Source organism: Tenrec ecaudatus, chromosome 10 (genome assembly GCF_050624435.1).
Source record: "Tenrec ecaudatus isolate mTenEca1 chromosome 10, mTenEca1.hap1, whole genome shotgun sequence".
Classification (NCBI taxonomy): domain Eukaryota; kingdom Metazoa; phylum Chordata; class Mammalia; order Afrosoricida; family Tenrecidae; genus Tenrec; species Tenrec ecaudatus.
The window spans coordinates 145,548,081-145,574,117 of record NC_134539.1 but is presented as its reverse complement, the minus strand read 5'-3'; the positions used below and the strand labels follow the sequence as shown (position 1 = coordinate 145,574,117).

Here is a 26,037-nt window from a genome sequence, read left to right as displayed (position 1 = left end):
CCAGCACCTAACAACAGTATTTCTTTCGAGATTCATCCCTTACATGTTTCCACTTAGGGGTTTCACATAAGCAAATCCCAGCCCCTATCAGAAGATGAGCGTAATAATCTCTACAACTGTCTGCTTCCCAAAGATGACACAAGAGTAAAACAAGCCTCAACAAACGAGAAAGGCCTGAAAGAACAAGAAAACAGAGAACCTAATTCTTGGCGACAGTCCCATCTTTCATCTTAAGTCAGGCCTTGAACTCTGCCTGGTTTAATTATTAAATCAGGAGCTGTTCAACAAGATCTGTCTACTTCTGATGGTTCCTAAACTCAATCCTGCTGACAGACTCTGTCCATTTCCCTCTATATTTAAGATTACCGATGACAAGGTCTGAATGCTAATTTTTAAATTCAACTTTCATTAAGAATAGAACCATGTTTGACTGAGAGTTACCTTTGGGCTCCAACCTATCACCCCTTTCTTGGCATCACAAATCAGTAAAAACGAAAAATTTCATATGGAAGACTTTTTTTTTCTCTTTATCTTATTAAATGAAATACCTTGCTTATTAGTAAGCATATTAGGCTATTGGGGTATTTAACACATTTACTTCCACGAAAGTGTAAAGGATTGAGATACTGAAAATATTTGTCAGATCCGAAGTTGGTTTCTGTCCATTGCTTTGAATAACATTCTGTGAATTATCTAGATAATACAATTTTCAGTTTACTCCTTAAGCCTGATCCACCTCTATCCTTCTGTGTGCATTTGGTTCCCACCTCCCAGACAAAATACAAATGACCAAGCCACAAACTCTCTTACCTGGCCTCCACGGATAATCTCGCAGTCTCCCTGCTTCATCCTGAGCCCTCTAAATTGATGTTCTCTAGCCATACTTTGTAGATATCAAATGTGACATTTTCATGTTTTCAATGTGCTGAGGACAAGAGGAGAACCCCGAATGGGCGGCTCACTGCCTCCACGAACAACTGCCCCCTGCGCTATGAGATGGCAGTTGGATCCCCAACGCACAGCGGTGAGCTCTCCACCTTGAGGACTGCCCTCTCCACTCTAAGTGGACAAACATGCTTTGACTCACACAAAATGAATCTGCTGGCTTTCCTGTAATACACAATGGGACAAGTGATCAACTCAAGGAACCTGAGCTCATGGCCTCTCATAACTGGACGCCTGAAGAAAACTGCTATGAAACAAAGCCATCAGTAAATGCTTGTGTATACAAACAGTGTTAAAGCAGACACCAAACTCAACCCATGGTCATTGAGTCAATTCCAACTCACCAAGCCCCACAGGACAGAGAAGAACTGCCCCCCACGGGGTTTCCAAGGCTGTAATCTATGCCAAAACAGCCAGCCACATCTTTCTCCCCTAGAGTGGCTGGTGTGTTTGAACCATGAACTTTTTGGTTAGCACCAAGAGCTTTCACCACTGCACTACCAGGTCTCCTTCTGTGAGATATACCAAAAACCCACTGCCACTGAGTCAAGTCTGACCTGCAGTGATCCTAAATAGGGTATCCAAGACTAAATCTTTCCGGGAGCAGCCAGCCTTTACTTTCTCCTGTACAGTGGCTGCTGGGCTTAAACAGCAGACCCTACTGTCAGCAGTCCAAAGCCTAACCCGCAGCACAGCCATGACACCTTTCTACATTACAAGCTGCTGTCCGGTGCCTTCACGTTGGTTCCCACTCATAATGACCCAACACACAAGAAATGGAAACAATGCCTAGTCCTTTGCCATCCTCAAAACTGTTCATAAGTTTGAGCCCATCAATGCAGTCACGGTGCCCACTCATTCTGTAGAGTAGAGGGGCTTCCTCTTTTCCTCTGCCCTGCTACGTTACCTTCTCTCCTGACAACATACAGAAATCACACGAGACGAAATCTAGCCATCCTAGCCCATAAAGAGCATTCTTCTAAGGCATATCTGTCTGTTCTTGTGGCAGTCCAAAGTATTTTCAATATTCTCTGCAGCATCATAATTCAGATGCATTGTTTATTCTTTGTTCTTTCTTATTTAATGTCAAACTTTCACAGGCATATGAGGCAATTGAAAATACCATGGCCTGGGTAAGGCCCACCTTAGTCCGCAAAGTACAATCCCTGAATTTCAACACTTTAAAGAGATCTTGAGCAGCTGATTTACCCAAAGTAAAGTGTCCTCTGATCTCTTGACTGCTGCTTCCATGAACATTGATTGTGGATCCAATCAAAACAAAATCCTTGACAACGTCCATCTTTTCTCCGCTATGGGTCCAGTGGTGAGGATTTTGGGCTTCCTTACATTGAGTTGTAATCCATACTGAAGGCTCCAATCCTTTATCTTCATCAGCATTGTTTCAAGTCCTCCTCATTTTCAGCAAGCCTTCGTCCAATCCTGACACCACATTAATCTTCATATACTCCAGCTTCTGTGATTATTTTTGCTGCATACAGATTGAGTATGCTGACAAGATGCAACTATGATGCATATCTTTCCAGGTTTTAGACCTTGCAATATTCCCTTGTTCTGTTCTCACAACTGCTTCTTGATCCACATACAGGCTCGACACTATGTAGTTCTGATATTCTCATTATTCTCTCTATACTATATAGCATACTCTGATTTGTAATATAGCTATATATAGCATTCTGAAGCAGAGTTATTCAAATGGATGAACCAAGAACTTGAAATAAATATAAATATATACTTAAGAAGATAATATTGACAATGTAAAACAATAATATTTTTAAAGAAAAATGCTAAGTATGAAAAAATAACCATTAAAATAAGAAAATAATAAAAGATTGACAAAAATAAAATAAAACATTGGGGGGAGGGTATTGTTTATAGCTCCACAGGAAACGGAGAGGGAGACCAGATTTCAACCCGATGCACCAAGACGTGAATACAGCATATGGGCATGTACCAGGGAACCAATAGAGTGGTCTGCAGGGTCGGCCCCAATATCGACTATGTGGACAACCCCCACCTCTCAGAAGAATACACTACAGAGGACAGCACTGGGGCTACAGCTTGGGGAGAGGGACACGTCAGATTAGAGCACACTGGAGAATTGCAAAGGGATGGAGAGGGAGAAGAAGACATCCTGGCCCACCAAGCCCTGAGGATGATGTTCTGCTCGGAGCAGACAACGCACAGGGAGGACTGTAGGGCTGGCCCCACCATTGGACATGGCATCCTTCACTGAATTATGATGCTATGGGGGAAAGCACTGGTGACATAGGACAGGAATACTGCATGGTCTGGTCTGGCCCCATCACGCTGGGGCAAGGCACTTAGGGCATGCAACAGAGCAGCAGGGGGAGCAGAGTGATAAAACCCCCAGGGAATATAGTGGGAGACAGTGTGGCACCCCATCAGACTTTACTGGAAAACACTCTTTAAGGCCAACTAACAGACCTTGAACTATTTATACGCTTTTCCATTTTTATCAGTGGCTGTCATTTTGTTCTTGCTTTTTGCTGTTATTGTTTTGATGGTTTTGACTTCTTTTGTTGTTTTATTTGGTTTCCTGGTTTTTGTACTTATTAATGTATCTGCATGTCTATCTAGATAAGGCAGGCAGGATAAATAATTCAGAGATGAAAAGAACATGACCAATAGTTCCAGGGGGGATTCGGGAGAAGGGGAGCTGTGAGAAAGGAAGGGGAGGGACAAGGGAACAACAAGTGAACTAAAATCAATGAAAGGAAGGTCGTAGGATGCCTAGTATGGCTCACTCAAGGGCAATGTAGCAGTGAGGAATTACTAAACTCGAATGAAGGCAGAACATGATGGTGGGAAAAGAAGAAAGTAAAAGAAAATAGAGCAAAGAACCAGGAGGCAAAGGACATTTATAGAGTTATAAATACAGGCATGTACATATGTAAATATATTTATATATAACGAGAGGGAAATAGATCTATATACTCATATCTATCTATATGTTAAGACTTAAGGTTGCAGATGGACATTGGGCCTCGACTCAACTACTCCCTTAACACAAGAACATTTTGTTCAAACAATCCGGGATTCTGTGATGCTCACCTTCCCAACACAATCGCTGAAGACAAAATGGATACATAAGCAAATGTGGTGAAGAAAGCTGATGATGCCCAGCCATTAAAAGACAGAGCATTTGGGGTCTTAAAGGCTTGAAGAAAAACAAGCAGCCATCTAGCTCAGAAGTAACAAAGCCCACATGGAAGAAGCACACAGCCTGTGTGATCATGTGGTGTCAGTGGGATCAGGTGTCAGGCTTCTAAGACCCAGAATAAAACCATACCCCAGGTGAAGGGGGGTGGGGTGGGGGGAGGAACATGGAATAGAGATCCAATGCCCATCTGTAGATAATTGGAATCCCCTCACAGAGGGGTGACAGGGAAGAGATGAGTCAGTCAGGGTGCATGGCATTGAACATACATAATACATGAAAATATTTGCTCATGTTAAAAAAAGTCTGTATCCTTTATCCTAAAAAACCATTTTGGACCATACTATTTGGATTGAACTTTTACATGTCATTCCATTTTCTTAGGAGTAAACATTTTTAGAAAAATAATTGAATCTTCTGTTTTAAAAGTCCAAGAGGGGAAAAAAGAAAAACCAAAGTGGATAAAGAAAAGACAGAAAGGAGGGAGGGAGAATAGAATGTATCTCTGAATTAAAAGGCAATAACATGTGACCAAAATGTACGAAGGCCCTTAGGGGTGAAAAACAGAACAATTCAGAAAGAGCATTACAGAGCCCAGCGTCAGCCCCACTCCCCCTCCCAAACGCCGGGTGAGCAGACCTGCATCAAGCAAGAAGGTAGACGTTTTGCCATTCTGATACACATTTATTTGTACACTGTGTACTTCAGGGGACACGGGAGCATGGATTCTAAAATGGGGAAGACAAGAAGCCCAAGACTTACTGTGGCCTGTGTTTGCGCCAAGTATTCACCCTCCATCTTATTCAAACGCAAGTTCGTGTCCTCGAGCAATTCTTGAATATTTTCCGTGTGCTTCTTCTGAAGATCAAACTTTTCCTTTTCCATGTCTGCTACTGCCCCATGCAGCTACACAATGAAACACAACGTGACGTCATCATCACTAGGGAATATGCCATGAAAACATCGTTTCTGCTATCCTGTGCCTAGCTGCATGGCAACCAGAACCCCAAAGCTCTAAAACTCACACGGAAACAAAGCAAAGATGTCATTTGAAATACATGCTCAAGGAATGCTTTGCTGCGTGTCTTAACTTTCCTGAATTACAAATTTTAATGGAAGAACAAACAGGAGGAAAGTATCTGTCCAGGTGGAAACAGTAATTTCCTCAGATAAACACAGATGCCTCAGCCAAATTAAGTGTGTGTGTGTGTAAAATACTGTGCGTTCCCAATACTGTTTCAGTGTCTATGGCACTCATCTCACGTGGCATTCTGCACGTGAGTGATGCCAGCACGTGCACCCGCTTCCGCCCTGACCCAGCCCTCCACAAGCACGCCACTTCACAACATATGCTCAGTGGCAACAGAGAGCGCATCTATAAATCCAAGAGTGAATATGTAGGAAGCCTAAGATCAGTACCTTATGCGTCCCCACGTACACACGCCTTGATGTGTAGGGTTGATTATGATTATGCACCGCGTAAATGGATGGACCATCTGCAACTTGCGATAAAGGATGCAGAGAAGCACGTCTGGGAGGTCCAGGAAAAAGTCCGTGGACAATGCGCAAAGGTGTGTGAGCATCAGGCTCCCCGCCTGCGTGCCGCCTTCACTTGTCTAAATGGCAGTGGGATTTTGCTTCCAAGTGTATCTTCTGCATCCAACCCAGGCTGGCGCAAGCAGTGGGGAAGGAAAATGCCCAATGTAGCGTAATTGACATGCTTGGTTGCCCAACCGTGAGCATGGTAGGGAGTCAAGGGTAGGACACAGACAGCATACTCTCTTGTTTCTTTATTTAATCATTTTACTGGGGACTCATACAACTCTTATTGTGCACAGACTCTTATTTAATAAGAAGCTATGATGGCAGAACAAAGAAGGCTCTCAAGCAGGTTGAGGAAAGGCCCGGCCCTCAGGCCTTGTAAGGCCCCCAAATCAAGACCAGGTAACTTCACATCCTCACAAAGGAACAGCACTTCCAGCCATCACATTCACAGTCAATTCTGACTTTCAGTGACCGTATAGGACAGGGTAGAACTGCCCCTGAGGGTCTCTCTTACTGTAACTCTTGACAAAGTAGAAAGCCTCATCTTTCTCCTGAGGAGCGGCTGGTGGTTTTGAACTGCTGATCTTGTGATTAGTAGTCCAATGCATAGCCACTACGTCACCAGAGCTCCTCATGTGAGGGGTGAGTTAGTTAAGTGTTTGGCCAGAATGGCCTGCAAATGGTGTTAGAAAGGTCCCAGTGGCCAGTGGCAGGAGAAAAGGCTCCCCACCCCTGATCCGAGTCCTGGAGGCAGAATATAGGCCAGACGAGCAGTGGCTGTGGGAAAGGGTCCAGGAACGGTTCTTCCCGCTGCCGGGAACAAGAAGAGTGAGGAGAGCTCAGGGAAAGATGTGGAAAAGGCTCTTCGGTATTGAACACATAGCATGTGTCGTTTTAGCTCTTTGTAAAATATGGGGGTAGATTTATATTTTCATCACAGTGCATATTTTAAATTGATATTATATCTGACACTCCGAAGTCAGTTACCTAGCCGACGTGTCCATCCACTGTACCCACTGCTTCAGTTGTTGACTGACATAGGAGAGAGCTTCAAAAGATTCGTGGAAAACACAATGAAAAGATAATGTCGTTTTTCCGTGGACTCTTTGAGGCCCCTCACCATGGTCATTGTGACAGACGTGAAGAGCCAGCTGGACTTGTGCTGCGGTGGTCGCCTCCGGTTGCAGGTCTCCTCGAGCTCTGGAGACGTGTCCCTGCGGAATGGCTTTGGGAGCCCAAGAGCACACAGTGCTTTCTGGGGAGTGTCTTTCCATTGCTCTACAAAGGGCAGTGCCCTGGGGAGGGTTCTCTTAGTCACCCCGAGTCGATTACAAGTTCACGCACACAGGTGCATAATCGCAGCGTGATTGGTGACACCCAGAAAGTGGAAATAACCCAACTCCCTCTCCAGGCCTGGGACAGCCCCTCTGGAAAGCAGGTCGGAAGTTCCTCAGAAAGCTAAACACAACCGCCGCATGATCCAGCCGCCCCATTCCTAGGTGTAGAGCCAAAGGATGGAAGATGTCAACACCAACAAGTACGTGCGTGTTCAATGCTCACTGTATAAAATGGGGTTTTCTTCTTTGAAAAACAAACATCTCATTGTACATTGTGTTAAAGTTTACACAACACTTTAGGTTCTCATTTAACAACTAACTCCCCTGTGCGTTGTTCCAGGGACAATGGCTACTTTCCCACAGTCCGTCAGCGGTCTTCTTATACCCATTCTGGCCGTCCCGTGCCCACTGACCTAGCATCGTGGACCCTATGCGTCCTTCCTTCTCCCATCCTTGGTCCAGGGCAGATGTTTACTGTTTGGTTTCGTGTAGACGCTGATTAAGAGAAGCAGACTCGTGGGTGCTATTTCCCTGTGCCACTCAGTGACCCTGGTTGTGTTCATCATGCTAACAATCTACAGCTACCCTTGCCCACGTGACTCCACCGCCAGTCGCAGAAACGTAGCACACACTAAGCAATAACAAAACGTAGCCTATTGTTATTTTCTTTTCTCACACTTCTCTGTATTCTTACCCTTTTTCTTTGAAGAACCTGACAGACTCCCACTTCGATTTTCTATTGTTTCTTGACCTCGCAAGGCTTACCTTTTTCTCCCAGTCGTTATTCAGAGACTCGGCACTTTGTTCACATATCTTTTTTAGCTCGGAAATCTGGTTTTCTTTAGTCTCTCTGATAACCTGACAGTCACGTATCAGGGTCTGAACTGTCAAAAATGATGAAAACAAAGTTAAACCAATTCTATACAGACACCACATAAGAGTTTGATTATGTAAATTAGCGTCCAAGAAGCTAATAGATGATTCCTTTTTCCCCAATCCCCTCTTCTTAAACATCTCTTGTCCTTCCCCATCTCTCCACCCCTCCTTCAGTCATCACTCACTCCCCAGACACTGTTCCCTGTGAGCTAGTCTCAAGTTCCATCCCTTTCCATTGCTTTAATGGACCTTTCTACAGTGACGATCCAGCTATGTTACTCCCAGGCTTAAAATCTTTCTGATCCCTCTAACCCAGCAGTTCTCAACCTGTGGGTTGTGACATCTTTGGGGGTCAAACGACCCTTTCACAGGGGACACCCAATTCATAGCAGTTGCAAAATGACAGTGATGGAGTAGCAACAAAAATAACCTGAGGACCTGCATTAGAGGGTCACAGCATGAGGAAGGCTGAGAACCACTGCTCTCACCACAAAGTTAAATGCGGGGAGATCTGACAAGGACACGTGTTCCTTGGTGTCCAGCTACTCTCTGGTCACAGCTCTTGACACTTCCAGACCTAAAAGTTGCAATGTGAACACACCAACCGTCTGCTGATTCCTGAGGACATATTCTTTCACGGCCTGCATCACTACCTACATGGGGCTGCTAATCACAAGGTCAGCTCTTCAGACCAACCAGCTGCTCTGCGGGAGAAAGATGAGGCTGCCTGCTCGTGTATGTGTGCGTGTGTGTGTGTGCGTGTGTGTGTGTGTTTTCAAAATCAACTCAGTGACAGTGGGTCTGGTTTTTGTTGTTGTGTTACGTCTGATTACCCCTCTGTTGGAATGCCACCCTTTTCTAGATGAAAATGTCTTATTCATTCTTGAAGTCTCAAGTAGCACCTCATTGACCAACCATTCACCAATTGTATTCTCACATCTACCCCTTCTAGGGATAGAAAGAAATTATCCTCTTTATCCCCAAAAGCCATCCCTACGCCTGCCCCCATCCACAAACACCCAAGCCCATTGCCATCAAGTCAGTCCTGAGTCACAATGACCCTACAGACAGACAGAGTAGAGCGGGGCCAGAGGGTTCTGAGGTTTGCATTTTTATGGGGGCAGTCTGCCACATCTTTCTACAGCAGAGGGGTGGTGGGCTCAAACCATCAACCTTTCAGTTCACAGCGGAACACACAACCACCATGCCACTCTCTCCCCATACTTCTCTCCATTCAATCACATATTACATTATTTGTTATGAGTGTTTGCTCACCTATTTCCTCTGTAAGATTATGCTCACTGAGAACAAAGGCATTTCACCTCTTTATCTGCAGGGCCACACAGGCAAGCGCTCAAATGGTTGTGTATGAAAGGAATAAATCAAGGAACTCATCAATTCAATATACTGTTGCTGCTAGATACTTGAAAACCATTTCCACAGTTGGTGTTACTTAAATGAAATGTGTTCTAAATTACATAAAATATTTCCCTCATCACATTTAAATTTCTATCTTGCCTTCACAAAGTAAGCTGCCCCTGTCACAGTCATGTCATCTGGAGAGTTAAGATAAGTTCAGCTGAATGTTTGGCTTGAGCCTAATATTTCCTTAGCTTACCGAATATGCTCTTATTCATTGACTCCGAGATTGAAGTTTTCATAGATATTTCCATGGAAATGCCTTTCAGTCTTACACCTCAACTATGCCACAAAGTAGAGAAGAAGGCGGAGAGGATCCCAGGTAATGCAGTCTTAGTCTTTACCACCCACAACACCTTTAACCATGTGAGGCTAAAAGTAAAGTAGGATCTGTTCGCAATTCAAGGAGCCTTAATAGTCATTATTTTTAAACTCTGGGCATATTTATTCCCTGGTTCCAATCAGGGTAAACAATTAAAACCATGGAGCAAATTTGAAACTGGTAATATTTGGAGAAAGAATTAGAAGAAATTTCAGGTTATTTTTATCAACATTTAAAACTGGGCTTAAACATACAAATAATGATTTGGTTAGTTAACATACATTCAACTGCCATCCTAAATTCATAAAGTATTTATGTACTCCGACATAGTCAAGTTTGATGATTTAGAAAGGAGTCATTAAGCTTCATCTGGTAACCCCTGAACAAAACTGTCCTCTCTCCCGCCCCCTTATTTGTGATATCCAAGGCTATGCCTAATCTATCCCCAGGCCCCATTGTTTTCTCTGTCATAGGGATGGGCACCCTCTGCAGCACCCTTCCCACAAATTGCCATTAGCACCATTTCTACCTCACTGGCTGGCACCCTCCTTTCCGGCTCCTCAAATCGTACACATCTCTTCAAAGTCTTTTCTCCAAAAAATATTCTCCATACTCTCGATCGTGACCGCCTATGCACTGACATGATCTGACCCCACGACCACATTCATTTGATTAGTGTTTCCTTTTCCTTCTTAACAAGAGTATTTTTAATGAAAAAAAAAGGAAAAGAATATTTTAAAGAATTTTTTACATCAACCACAATACCAGCAGTTATTGTGTATCAAAGGGCAGGCACTTAATGTAAGGAACATGCTACACAAAGAGCCATGACTTGCATAGGCTTCCCGTGGAAGCCAATAAGCCCAGGCCCAGGACTAGTCAACAGGCAGGAAAGAGCTAAGCAGTGGGAGCTACAGTGATACACTCTCCCAACTCTTTCACCAACCAACCAGCACAACCACCTCGCCACTGCTGCAACACATACACACACGAGTGCATGCACCCCTATACACAGGCGCATGAGCATCTGTGCACACGTGGGAATGCGCGGTTTATCCTCACTCGTTCATTTAAAAGTAAGGAAACCTCTAAAAACTCATCCACTGATGGAAGCCTACTTAAAACATTCCCAAGCTCATGCTATTAGACCCCAGACATGACATGTTAGTAACAAGAGCCAGTAGATAAAATTAGGATGCTGTGAGGGGCGGGTGAGGGGAGAAGGGGAGAACCGACCACAAGGATCAACCTAGAACCCCCTCCAAGGTGGACAAATAATGGAAAAGTGGGTGAGGGGTGATGGGAGGATGATGTAAGAAATGGAGAAAATAATCTATAACTTATCAAGGGTTCATGAGGGAGGGCAGGTGGGGGCGGGAGGGGAAGGAAATGGGGAGTGGATATCAGGGGCTCAAGTGGGAAGAGAATGCTTTCAAAATGATGGTGGCTGCATATGTGCAAAAGGGCTTGACACACTGGAGGAATGTATGGATTGTTATAAGAGAGGTAAGAGCCCCCAATAAAAGTATTAAAAAAAAATTAAGACGCTGTCAGCATAACAACACATCACCTTTCTTCTCAAGCTTCCTAATGGTCTCCTCAGTTTCGTTTTGCTTTGTTTTGTATAGAGTTTTCATTTCTTCGAGTTCATGATTCTTTCTGTCTAAAATCTGCAAATAAATGGAAAAAAATGTTTAGTCCACAGTTACTGTTGAAGTGTGAAACGTAGACCTCTCTTAGCCAGGCACTATCTTTTCTGCACGTTGGTCTTTGCGAACCCCCTAAGTCGTTTCCCACAAGAGTTGGGGAAAGGTTATTTTCATACACTGTGAAAGTGATTATATGTACTAGAAGGATTGATTATCTGAAAGAAACGTTCTCTGCTTTGAATTTTCATGTCTAAATTTTTAAGGAGTCTATAAATAATAAATCAGGCAACTCTCTGAGATATAGCACAGAGACTGAACTGTCATAAAGTAGCAGAGGGAAGCCATCAGAGGCTTGACATGCTGGGACAGCAGTGCGCACGTCCCCACTGTCTAGGAATAGAGCATTGTTTCAGGTGAGCGTATCCCGGATCGCCCCCACCCAGGCCCTCCTGTCTTTTACAGTCACAGGACTGCCCAGGTGCGTGGACGCATGACAGTGATCAGGCTTTTTAAGGATCTTGCTCTGCTAGCATGAATTGGAAACATCAGCTAGGAAGATGTCAAAAATCTCACAAATATTTTACATCACTAATTTATATGGTATCAGAAGTTTACATTTTAATAATTCAGTACAATTTTATCAGGATTTTGGGCTTTGAAACACATCTACACTCAAAAAAAAAAAAAAAACGCCCAGAAAAGGAAAAAGGATCAAAATGCAGGAACCACAGCAACCTTCGGGGGCAGGGGAAGGTGCTAACCAAGGGGCAAAAAGAAAATCAGACTGAGAAATGAATAGAAGTATCAACCTCTCCTACGGTTGCCAGATTTTTCCTTATCACTCAAAGTCAACTAAACCCAAAGCTTATTCACTGAAGTCTACCCAGCTTGTTCTTAATGCTCAAAAAAAAAAAAAAAAAAAGAAAGGAAAAACCCAAACCAGCGTTCTACTGTTTTTTCATTGTTTTAATCCCACCTCTGTGATAAATAAGAAAAGGAGCTGATTATAGTACCCATACCAAATTAAGAGACCCAAGCCCATTCCTCCAATTGATTTGCGTGAATGCTAGTTCAAAGTGACTCTACAGGACACTGGGTTCCGAGCAGCCATCTGGATAGAAGCAGACTGCCACTGTCTTCTGTGGAGCTGCCAGTGGATTCATACCACTGCCCTTTCTGATAGCAACCAAGCGCTTCACCGTGGTGCCACCGGGACTCCTTAACGTACCATCAAGAGGCAAAACAGGAAGATAATGCACGAACTTAGATAAGGCATAGTAAATTTTATTCCCTCTCAAATTCCAGACACGTAGAAAATGACATACAAATATCAAACTGATGGGCATAATTTCCAAATATGGCAGAAGGCCAAGGACTGTATTGATATTTTACCTGTTACTGCCAACCACTGCATTCATGAATTTACTTGTGAAATAAGTGCCTGAATTTTTAATGATTAATTATTTTCTTCGCATATGTATGAGCAATAGAAACCCCAAGTTGTTTGTTTTTTTCAACACTATTACCAGGAATTTTTTTCCTAATAAGAGAAAGCATCAAAAGTTAGCACTACTATGGCTCCAGTTCATACATGCATCCGTTTCTTCCCAGTAAAGTGCGTCTAACAATCTGTCTGCAACCAGTGGGTGACTGCAGACCAGCTCTCCTAGTGATACCCTTGCCGCAGTCATGTTGGGGTACCTTCAAGAAAAGACCAATCAAAATAGTGGTTGTGGGTCAAAGTTGAGGCACAGAGGTCAGATCAGAAGGATATGAGGAAAGGTTTTTGAATTCCAAAGGGGTAAACTTGATTTTCCCAAAGGACACAGGACAATCATGGGGTTTATTAGGAAGAAGAAGTTTTCAGAAAACAGAAAACTGAATTGGTGAGAAAGGGCCCAGGAAAGTTGTGCTAAGAAATGGTACCCTCGTGACAGGCGCCTGCTCATTCTTCAGGGGACCAGGGCTCTCCCTCCAGAATGACCTTGAGAAACCACCCACCCACCCGATAGCCCTGCAAGAACCTGCCCCTTCAGGTTTCGTTCTGTTTCCCAAACTCAAAGAACTTGAAGGAAAATAAGCCCATTTGAGTCCCTCGTGGATGCCAACACAGCTGCTTTGAAAGGGTGCAGGGGTAAATTGAAGAGCACAGAATTTGGGGGCACGGGTTAGAGGTTTGGAAAGATCGCCACTAGAAGCACACAGACAGATTTAGAGATGTATGATGAGAAACCAGCAGCTTCCCATTTCAATATTTTTTGTATTTAAATGGTACCTGCAATTTTGTAGTAATATTTTTTAATTACCATCACACATCTTGCATTCTTATTTACCATGTGAATGACTACCAATACATTCTAACTTTCTTGGACATGAAAGTATAATGACGGGGTCTAACATATATGATAGAGAACTGTTATAGTAAACTTCTTATACGGCAAAAGTAATAAAAACCATTAAAATTTGAATGGGAGAGTGAAGAAGAAGGAAAGAGGATAAATATGGACCTATCTCTAATTTTCAATCGATGATTGGACTGTTGCTGGGAAAGAAGACAAGCTAAGCATGCACTAAGTACCAATCTCTTTTTACACAAACGTGGCTCTGTGGCTGTCTCCATCTCTGTGACTCCATTTGGGGACACAGAATCACATGTTTAGTTGTGAAACAGTAAGGCCATTTCAAATTGAATCAACCTTCATTTGCTAAAATATACACAATCATTTTATCAGTTAATCATTTCTAAACAAGATTATCAAATCAAATCCCATGTAAGATAACTCTGAATTGATGGCATCTCATTGCTCTTCACATTAAGAAGAAAAACATATGGTATTTAAAAATCAAGACTGAAACACATCCCAATGAGCTTATTAAAACAGAAGCCTACATTACTGAGCGCAGCCCTAAGATGCAGGCCGTCTACACTGAACTACAGCCGAGTGTCTTTCTGAAATTACCAAGGAATTCCAAGTAGCACAAAACTGAAAGACTATTAGGCCAAACTAATTTTGATATTTACAGCTGATGTCTCAGCTCATTTTCACCAAAGACGATGGCAGAATACAGATAAAAGATGATAAAAGTAGCCATCTTTAAAGCAAGAATCAAAGTATTAAAAGGCAATGTAAACCATGAGCTTAAAGATAAACTTTGGCTGGAGTATTACTTTAGCAAGTCCCATTGGTAACACAGACTATCATGAAGCACTTAAATAAATGGATAAATACAAAAACTAGAATATTTTAGATATTCAAAATAAAGGAGTAAATGATATGTATTTTACCTTCTGAACATCAGCATCATGTTTCTGCTGTAACTTAAGCTTCTCTTCATGGAACTTAGCTTCCACTATTTTTGTCTTCATATCCAACTTCAAAGAAAATATTTAAATAGTATTATTAATCAAACTTTCCCGTGGGCAAGAATTTACAATTAAATTTAAGCAACTCCTTATTTGAAAGAGAATATCATTTTCGACTTCTACCTGGTAGCTACAAGTCATAGCAATCTCATTACATATACCACCAACATGATTGTTATTTTATTTCAATTATTTGGAAACATTGTTAGCCTTCAAATTCAACCTCACTTGGTTCTCAAAACTGATACTGCTAAGTACACATTCATCAGTTCCCTCATTCCTACCCGCCTCTGAAAAAAGGCATCTTTGAGCAAGTTTTAACTTCAAAATTTAAATGGTGTTCATTTAAAAATACGTTTAAATATTTGTCTATGTACTTAAATATGACAATGTATTGTGAACACCCATAAATGTGGCAAATGATCATCAATGAGCATCTCTCTACTATCCAGTCCTTCCTGCTCCCCTCCCATCGCCCCCCCAACAATTGTGAGACCCAGATTCTTTTTGGGCAATGGCCTTATCCCCTTCACAGCATTCATTAACAACTCCCAGTCTGCTTATCCCAACAGAACACAGTATTCTGAGCATAACGTGAATGGAACCCATGCTTGAGAATAATAATAAGTACATCCTAGCATGAGATTTTTTTAAGGTCTCATGCAGCATATTTGCCCAATGCAGTCCATCGTTTGATTTCTTGACTGCTGCTTCCACGAGCATTGACTGTGGATCCACGCAAGATGGAATCCTTGACAACTTCCATCTTTTCTGCCTTTATCTATTGGTCCAGTTGTGAGAATGTTGGGTTGGTTTACACTGAGTTATAATCCATACTGAAAGCTGAAGATCATCAGCAAGTGCTTCAAAAGTCTTCCTCACTTCAGCAAACAAGGCTGGGCCATCTGCATATTGCAGTGTGTTAATAAGCCTTCTTCCAGTCCCGATGCCAAGCACTTCATGAAGTCCAGCTTCTCAGATGATTTGTTCAGTATATGGTGAAAGGATACAAGCCTGATGCACAATGTTCTTGATTCTAAACCACACTGTAGTCCTTTCTTCTAGTTGAATGAGGCCTCTTGGGCCATCTACAAATTCCACACGAGCACAAAGAGTGGTTCTGGGATTTCCCTTCTTCTCAAGGCTATCACCACTTTGCTATGATCCAGAGTCAAATGTCTTTGCAGAGTCAACAAAACACAAACACCTTTCTCGTATTTTCTACTTCCGATCCATGTGACTCAGGAAGATGTCCCCTCTGCCATGTCCTCTTCTGAACCCACTTTCAATTTTGGCAGCTCCCTCTCAGTTTACGGCTGTACCCGTTGTTGACTTCTCTTCAGCCAAATATCGTTATTTAATCTCCACATACTGTTGGTCCCCTTGCTTTGGAATGGGTACAAATATGGCTTTCTTCCAGTCAGTGGGCCAGGTAGCTACCTTCCAAATTTCTTGCCATAGACAAGTGAACCATTTCAGTTGGCATGCTACCAGTTCACAGAGCCTTGTTTGGGGCTAATACCTTCAGGACAGCTTGGACTTCTTCCTTCAGTAGTATTGGTTGTTGACCATATGTGCACCCTCTTGAAACAGTTGAATGTCAACTCTTCATAGACCATTATGGAATGCAAATTACAACAAGATACGACGGCTATCAGACTATAAGACTGGCTAAAATCCAAGCCACTGACAATATAAAATGTTGACAAGGACGAGATGCAACAGGAACCCTCCTTCATTGTTGGTGGGAACGTAAAGTAGTACGACTACATGGAAATCAGCTTGGTGTTCCATCCCAGAAAAATGAAAATATAACCCAAAACAAATGAACAAAACTCGTGTCCACCAGATTTTAGAGCAGTCTGATTTATAATAACCCAAACTAGAAAACAGACCACAAATGAATTAATAAAGTTTAAAATTACGGCATGTTCAGACTGTCAAATATACTGCATTGAGGATAACAAGCCAGACACAAAGGACTAAATAATTTATGACTCCACTTATGTTTAATTTATTCTTCTTGAAAACAATTCCATAAACTCTTTCCTCTGTCATCCACTTCTACCAATACTACTTCATTTTTCTAATTTGGGTCAATTATATCTGAACAATAGTCAACACAGAAAATTTAAAAATCCACATCCCTATCTCACTTAAATTTTTAAGATACTCTTCCATGTGAAAGAAAAAAGGAAGAAGCTATATGGAAAAAAGTACACTTAATAAAGACAGCCCCATACAAATAGCAGCTAAACTATCACAGGCGCTGAACTGCATCTTCATAGTCTTAACGTGGAATTTTAAAATGACATCACCTCTTAGAATAGTGCACAGATAAGGGGTGAGGATTAACAGATAAGGCCACTATGTTCCATTCACCCACAATAAGCACATGCTTTTAAAACACATTATGGTTTAACTTCTATCCTCATAAAGCTTCTTTAATTTTTAATGAAAGGCTCTGCATTTTCCAGCCACTACATGTCTGTTCATTTGTCATCCTGTGATGGCTTGCATGTGGCGGTGATGCTGGAAGCCGAGCCAATGGAGTTTGAACTACCAGTAGGGTCACCCATGGTACGCAGGTGCAAGCAGATCTTCCAGACGAAGGCAGCCTAGAATGGAATAGCTCGTGCTGTACTTACCTTCTTCCTTTTTTTTTTTTTCTCTTTTCTTCTTTTACATTTTATTAGGGACTCATACAACTCTTACCACAATCCATACATATACATACATCAATTGTATAAAGCACATCCATACATTCCCTGCCCCAATCATTCTCAAGGCATTTGCTCTCCACTTAAGCCCCTTGCATCAGGTCCTCTTTTTTTCCCCCCCCCCTCCCTCCCCATTCCCCCCTCCCTCATATGCCCTTGGTAATTTATACATCGTTGTTTTGTCATATCTTGCCCTATCCGGAGTCTCCCTTCCCCCCTTCTCTGCTGTCCCTCTCCCAGGGAAGAGGTCACATGTGGATCCTTGTAATCAGTTCCCCCTTTCCAACCCACTCACCCTCCACTCTCCCAGCATCGTCCCTCACACCCTTGGTCCTGAAGGTATCATCCACTCTGGATTCCCTGTACCTCCAACCCTCATATGCACCAGTGTACAGCCTCTGTCCTATCCAGCCCTGCAAGGTAGAATTCGGATCATGGTAGTTGGGGGGAGGAAGCATCCAGGATCCGGGGGAAAGCTGTGTTCTTCATCGATACTACCTCACACCCTAATTAACCCATCTCCTCTCCTAAACCCCTCTATGAGGGGATCTCCATTGGTCGACACTTGGGCCTTGGGTCTCCACTCTGCACTTCCCCCTTCATTTAATATGATATATATATATACATATATATACATACATATATACATATACACATATATACACATGCATACACACACTTATATCTTTTTTTTTTTGTTTTGCATGATGCCTTATACCTGGTCCCTTGGGCACCTCGTGATCGCACTGGCCGGTGTGCTTCTTCCATGTGGGCTTATTTGCTTCTGAGCTAGATGGCCGCTTGTTCACCTTCAAGCCTTTAAGACCCCAGACACTATCTCTTTTGATAGCCGGGCACCATCAGCTTTCTTCACCACATTTGCTTATGCACCCATTTACCTTCTTCCTTTTTAATGGCTCGTGAAAACTCAAGATTCGCAGCAAAACACTAGCCAATATCAGGCCCGAAGGTGAGTGCCTCAGGTGGAAAACACTCAACACTTAACAGAGTCAACCTTCCTACAGTAAATGGGGTAAAGCCGGGGAACCTCCATTTGACAAGGCGGCACAGCTCAAAATGAGAAGACACGGCAATAAACATCCCACTAGTAATGGCAACGTGGTATGATGAAGTGTGGATTTGTAAAAACACTGGCAGTTGTCAAAATATAAATGGAATTCAGGCAATAATGGGCTGAAATGGACTGGTGTTGACTATTCTGAATCAGACAATCCCACGGTCTCAGATGCCAAGAATGACAAATAATGATTTGGTCACATTTATCACCAAAAAACATATCAAGCGCTATCCTGAGGAATACGGCTATCAATGATAGGATAATATCCAAATGTCTACAAGGAAGACCAGTTACTACTACTATTCCTCAAAATGATGCGCCAATCATTAATAGCAAAAATGAAAACAGTGAAGATTTCTACTACCAATTTCTCTAGTCTAAAATCGATCAAACATGCACTTGAGATGCAGTGATAATTAGTGGTAATTGGAATGTGCAAGTAAGAATCAGGCCTGTCACTAACAGCCATAGAGTTGATTCAGAATCATGGCCACCCTTTGGGTTTCCCAGGCAGTAAATCTTTATTAGAACAGCAAGCAAGCCTCATCTTTCCCATGTATCCACAGGTGGGTTTGAACTGTTGAATTTGTAGTTAGCAGCCCACTGTGCAATCCACTACACCACCAGAGCTCCTCTAAAGAAGTATCAGAAGTTGGAAAATGTGGCTTTGGTAATAAAAATAACTCTGGAGACCACATGATAGAATATGCAAGACCAATGACTCTGTCGTTGCAAACCCCTGGTATGAACAATATAAATGGTAAGTATACAATTAATCTAGTCAGACAGAATACGTGAGAATCAAACTGATGCCATCTACAGAAAGAGACTATGCAAAAGTTCCGTATCATCAGTCAGAAAAGACCAAGGAAACTACAGAACAGATCATCAACTACTCATATGCAAGTCAGAACAGAAGCTGAGGCTTTTTTGTTTTGTCTAGTTATTGTATGTTTTTTGTTTGTTTGCTCTGTATGGTTTTGTGTTTTGTTTTTTTTAAGATTTCCTATACGTGAAATCCAGGATAGGCTGGTCGACAGAGACAGTGTCTGGTTAGGGGCATGGCAAGGGGGAGGGTGGAGACCTAACACGAATAAGTATCAAAAACAATTTTTCTGAAATTGAGTGTGGTGTTAATCAAACAAATCTTAATACAAATGAATGATCATATTGTATTGTATGTGACTTATATGCCAATAAACCTATTGGGTTTTTTTTAATGACAAGAGAGACCAAAATGAACATCAGAAGAAATGCTGAAACATGCTCTTGAACTTGGTGTTACTAAACTCACTGCCATCAAGTCCATGTGGACTCAACGCACCTCCTGTGGGTTTCTGAAACTAACTGTTTACGGGAGTAGAAAGTCCAGTCTTTCTCCTGAGGAACTGCTGGTGGTTTCGAACTGCCAACCATGTGGATCGCAGCCCAATGTGTAAGCATTACACAATCACAGCTCTGTTGTTCGGTGGCTTCAAGTCAGTTCTGACTCAAAGTGACACTATGTGCAACACAAACACTGCCGCTGCCCTGTCCTGTGCCATCCTCACAATTGTTCTGATGTTTGAGCCTGCCGAGCAGTCGCTGTGTCGACCCATGTTGTCGAAGGCCTTCCTTTGTCTCACTGCCTGCTACTTTACCAAGCACAGTAGCCTTCTCCAGGGACTGGTCTCTCCTGACCAGATGTCAAAGTACGCTAGACAAAGTCTCACTATCCTTGCCTCTATGGAGCATTGTGCATGTAATTTTTCCAAGCTATTTGTTTACTCTTTCACCAGCACCACAATTCCAATGAATGTGAGGCAACTGAAAATACCATGCTGTGAGTCAGGCACAGGAGCATCCTTGCTTTTCAACACTTTAAAGAGGTCTTGTGCAGCAGATTTACCCAATGTGCCTCAACTCTTGAACTTAAGAGTAACTAAAGTAACAGGAAGAAATCTTGAAATCAAAGAGCTTAACAGAAAATTTGGAAAGCCAGCTTAAGAAGACATTTATTGAAATGTGCAAAGACCATGAGTTAAAAATCCAAAAGGGAGGAAAATGCTCCGCAGAAAAATATATAAGACTTGAATTGTAATATTGAAGGATTCCAGGGCAAAATATTGAACAATGAAGAGGGGCCCAAAGAAGATGGTAAGAATACAGAGCAACTGTACCAAAAAGAATTGGTCAGTGTTCCATCAGCGCAGGAGGTGACATGTGATCAAGGACTGATGGCACTGAAAAGAATTGGTCGGTGTTCCTTCCATCAGCGCAGGAGGTGACATGTGATCAAGGACTGATGGCACTGAAAAGAAATGGCCGGTGTTCCATCAGCGCAGGAGGTTGTCTGGAGCCATGAGCCCGGCCATTACTTGGAATTTATTAGCCTGAGCTCTGGGTTATTCTTCTACCCCAGCCTACGTGACAGAGCACTGCAGCTGTAAAGCTTGAGCAAACAAGGGGTGATGCTCTTTAGATAAGCACCTGTGTCCTGCATCCCCTTGATTGGGTAAAAGATTCTCCTCGCCCATGCCTAATTTGCATAAACATGCCACTCCGTGGGGCATACCTGGTTGAAGACTGTAAGCCATTACTGACTCACGGGCAGGGCGCGCTCCCCTGAACTCCCTGATTGGCCTGTGGCCAAAGTAGCCTAATTTGCATGTGCAACGGATGCTTCCCCCATTGCTGGCAGATATAAGCTATAACTCTTTGTTCATTAAACAAGACTAGATCAGGATACTGTCTTGTCTTCATTCTCCGTGCCTCTTGTTTCCCCCCCCCCCCACAATTCCCACTCTTTCCTCCAGGATTCACATTGAATGTCCCGTGGGATGGGACAGGAGGTAACATGTGATCCAGGACTGATGGCACTGGACAAAGAAACAGGCTGCACTGCAAGCAGTGAGGGAGACTAGGCTCCAAAGTTGATGAGATCCCAATCGAAATGTTTCTACCAATGCTGGAAGTGCTCACTCATCTAGGCCAAGGAATTTGCAGGATAGCTGTCAAATTAAAAAAAAAAAAAGTTCTGTGTTGGGCAAATCTGCTGCAAAAGTTCTCTTTAGAGTAAGTATTTATAGATGTCACCTCGAAGTCTATGGAGTGCCTGAACTAATACATGATATTTTCAATTGAGCTGGACAAAACATAAAGAAGACCAATGCATTGAGGGAGTATTTGAGTAGAGGCCCAAGGTCCTTCCGCCACTTAATACTTAACCTATAAATATAGACACATCGATCTACTTCCCCATCCTCCTATATATATTTGCATGTACATGTCTTTGTCTAGACCTCCATAAATGCCCTTTGACTCCTAGCTCTTTCCTCCATCTCCCTTGACTTTCCTCCTGCCCTACTACCATGCTTCGTCGCCACCTGGGCTAGAGTATACCTCTTCTCTAAGCAACCTTACCCTTGATCATTCCCCACCAGACCTGCCACTCCCCCCTCTCTACCATTTGGGGTCCCATGTTGTTCCCTTGTCCCTGTGTTTGTGTTTGTATTGGAACTCTATAATGCTCACTCTCGCGACACAATGGCTGGAGCCAAAGTGGGTGAACAAGTAAATGTGGTGAAGAAAGCTGATGGTGCCCGGCTATCAAAAGAGATAGTGACTGGGGTCTTAAAGGCTTGAAGATAAACAAGCGGCCATCTAGCTCAGAAGCAACAAAGTCCACATGGAAGAACACACCAGCCTGTGTGATCGAGTGGTCCCGAAGGGATCAGTTATCAGGCATCAAAGAACAAAAAAATCATATCATTGACTGCACACCTCCATGATAGGATCGCTGAAGACAAATGGGTGCATAAGCAAATGTGGTGAAGAAAGCTGATGGTGCCCGGCTATCAAAAGAGATAGTATCTGGGGTCTTAAAGGCTTGAAGGTGAACAAGCGGCCATCTAGCTCAGAAGCAAATAAGCCCACATGGAAGAAGCACACCGGCCAGTGCAATCACGAGGTGCCAAAGGGACCAGGTATAAAGGCATCATGCAAAAAAAAAAAAAAAGATATATGTGTGTATATGTATATATATATGTGTGTGTGTGTCTATATATGTATATGTGTATGTACATATATACCATATTGAATGAAGGGGGAAGTGCAGAGTGGAGACACAAGGCCCAAGTGTCGGCCAATAGAGATCCCCTCACAGAGGGGTTCAGGAGAGGAGATGGGTCAATGTCAATGAGGGTGCGAGGTAGTACCGATGAAGAACACAGCTTTCCCCCAGATCATGGATGCTTCCTCCTCCCAACTACCATGATCTGAATTCTACCTTGCAGGGCTAGATAGGGCAGAGGTTGTACACTGGTGCATATGGGGGCTGGAGGCACAGGGAATCCAGGGTGGATGATACCTTCAGGACCAGGGGTGTGAGGGGCGATGCTGGGAGAGTGGAGGGCGAGTGGGTTGGAGAGGGGGAACTGATTACAGGGGTCCACGTGTGACCTCCTCACTGGGAGAGGGACGGCAGAGAAGGGGGGGGGAGGGAAACTCCGGATAGGGCAAGATATGACAAAATAACGATGTATAAATTACCAAGGGCACATTGGGAGGGGGGAGCGGGGAGGGAGGGGAAAACAATAGGACCTGATGCAAAGGGCTTAAGTGGAGAGTGAATGCTTTGAGAATGATTGGGGCAGGGAATGTATGGATGTGCTTTATACAATTGATGTATGTATATGTATGGATTGTGATAATAGTTGTGTGAGTCCCTAATAAAATGTAAAAAAATTTTTTAAAATTAAAAAAATTAAATAAAAGAAGACCAATGAAAATGGACGCATCTGGATTATGGTACTGGCTAAGAATTCTGAATACACCATGGACTGCCAGAGGAACAAACAAATCTGTCTTCGAAGAAGTACCAGGGAACAGGATGCTCCTTGGAAGCACGGAGAGTCAGAGGTCATCTCAAGCACCTTGGACATATTATCAGGTGGGACCAGCCCCTAGAGAAGGACATGAGGCTTTGTAGAGGAGAGGGTCAGGCAAAAGGAGGAGTCCTGGGCACCCATGAGAGAGCCGCAGTGGCTAGGATAATGGGCTCCAGGCCGTGAGGACGGCAGTGTCTCAGGCTGTTGGCCTGAGGGTCACAAGCAGGAACTACCTTTCTCAGACCCACGCGTGGTTTGAAGCTACGTTGTATGGCACTGAAGCTTAAGGCTTTACAAAACTAAGGGTTACCAGACAACATTTGCTGCTTAAATATTCTAGCTTCTCTCATAGAGTATAATCCTTTTTTTTTAACTAATAAACCTCTCAGTGACTATTCCATACTGCCTACCTTCTCCTTCCCAACCCACAACGGCCTCCACGCTTTCTGTTCTTGTTAAAACTACAGTCTCACAGGCCACGATGAGACTGTTTTCATTTTTCACCCATAGTCCCTGAGTCACTAACCTTAATAATGGACTTCCTCCCCTTTCTCTTGATGCAATCTTCACACTTGATCTTAGCCAAAAGGCCGAAAAGCGATCTCTTGACGAAATCTTTCAACTGTGATCATTCTTCTGTCTTCCCTGAGCTGTCTTTGGCTTCGGTGACGAAGCACCTGGCTGGCTCTCCTCTTAATTTTGGGAATGTTTCTCTGTATCGCTTTCATTGTCTAATTCTTCTCCCAGCCTCCCAAAGTAGGCATGCTCCCTTATTTAGTCCACAATCATCATCGCTAGGCAGACGTGTGTGCTTTCGGTGACTTCATCTGGCTTTGACTCTAACCTTCCATGTAGATCAATCTTAATTCTCCATCTCTCGCCGTCATGTCTAAATTCCGGCTCCCTAATAAACAGTCCCCACAGTTCCTCCAGTGTATCTAATTCAGGATTCAGTAAAAGGAGCACCTGCCGTGGACAATAAATCTTCTTTTTTGACTCTTCCTTTCCCTCTCAGTACCCAGTCAGACACTCGTTCCATCCAGCAGGCTTTACCTCATTTCTAGCCTGTTACCAATCCAACAGTTCCTCATTCACCTTCACCATGACTGCTGGAGCCGCCTGGAGGCTTTCACTCCATCAATGCACTGTAGACCATTCTTACTTTCTCACCAACTTACTTTCCTAAAACATGGTTGTCAAAATACTATTCTCTGGTCAAATCTCAGCCATGACCTCAGCCTTGACTTGGCAGCCATGTACGCTTTCACTTCTTTTCTTTCCCTAGGCAGTCCTGGTAGTGCAGTTCAAGGACACGGTTGCTAACCGTGAGGTTGGCAATTCAAGCCCACCAACGCTTGCAGGGGAGAAAGATGTGGCATGGCAGTCTACTTCCACTAAAAGGGTGTGAACTTGGAAACCCTAAGGAGCAGTTCTGTTCCACAGGCTCACCGGGAACTGGAACGGACTCCGTGGCAGTAAGCTAGCTTTGGGGGTTATGTAACACTAAGCGGTTCACCATTTATAAACTCTTTCATGCATTCATGCCATCTCCGTTCACTAAAAGCCTACATGGCTCCAGGCCTCCCTTCAATGCCACTTCTCCCAAAGTCTCCTCAAGCGTTACAGACAAGAGCAATACCTCCATCCTCAATATATCGCCGATATTATCAGGCATGTATGTTGAACAATTGACCTCTGTGGTTACATTACACATGTACACGTATATTAAAATTTAGAGTTGAGAATTTAGACAAATGACTACCTGAGCCTCAACTGCAGATGCTTCAGTGTTGAGTGACTAAGGCGAGAAGGTGTAAAAGTAAGTATTAAGAAAAGTGAGCCCATGTCTATCTCATGACCAGAGCCAGCCATCGCTCAACTTGTTCACAGCTATAAAGGCTTAGTTTGCACCTGAAATCCACGTTAGGACACTAGCCACTCACCCCCAAACCAAGCCACCCCCACAGAAATATTGTATGATAAGAATCACATGGGACGTATAGCAAGGGGGCCATCTCACTGCATCTGGCCAACATGTCCAGAAGATGCCCTCAGACAGCGACTTGAACCAGAAGTGAGTTTAACCACCTGCTTCTAGAAAAAGAAACTGCCACAAGAAATTGGACCTCGCTGCCATCCTATGAATAGTCCACTACGAAGGCAGAGGCACAGAGAGGGACTTGGCCCTCTAGCGGTTTCCCCACGGGCTATTTTTAAGAGACTTTCTATTTGGAAAAGTTTTAGAGAATTTATTTACAAAGTCTATTGGGGCCCCTTTGAAGTTCTGACTTAAAACGCCCTCTGAGGTTGGCCAGTCCTAACAAATAAACATAGCTGACAGATTCCCTCGCTTCAAGAGTGAGAATAAAAGCATTTCCCTGGATGTAAAAATAGCCCACTCACCAATTTTCTGTGTCCTTTGTTCATTTTCAACTGACTGTTTTCAAATGCTTAAATCAGGGTTTTCAAATACCTACCAATCAACTCTTCAACATTCACTTTTACAGAACAACAGCTTTTTATTCAAAATACTAGCACTATTAGCAGGTTTGCATGTGCAAATTTTACTTAAGGTTTGATACTGAGCTTGGCAGCATGCCCCACTGAAAGAGCACAGTAACTATTCAGGATGGGGAGGGGTGCGAAGGAGGGGGACACAAATGCATTACAGCAATTTAGACAAGAATCATCTACAGGTTTAAAATTCAAGGAACA

At 43.1% G+C, this 26,037-nt stretch overlaps 1 protein-coding gene across 8 annotated transcripts in view; it reads right to left on the bottom strand.

Annotated features, from left to right (window-relative positions):
- Positions 1-26,037, bottom strand: part of CEP112 (centrosomal protein 112) — a 469,815-nt gene that overhangs the window by 369,720 nt on the left and 74,058 nt on the right. For all 8 annotated transcript variants that reach the window (XM_075562120.1, XM_075562124.1, XM_075562123.1 and 5 more), the window contains 4 exons: positions 14,579-14,665; positions 11,214-11,313; positions 7,792-7,910; positions 4,907-5,050 (listed from right to left, as the gene is read on the bottom strand). In XM_075562120.1, coding sequence (XP_075418235.1) covers positions 4,907-5,050; positions 7,792-7,910; positions 11,214-11,313; positions 14,579-14,665 — 450 coding nt within the window. The remainder of the gene's footprint in view (positions 1-4,906; positions 5,051-7,791; positions 7,911-11,213; positions 11,314-14,578; positions 14,666-26,037) is intronic.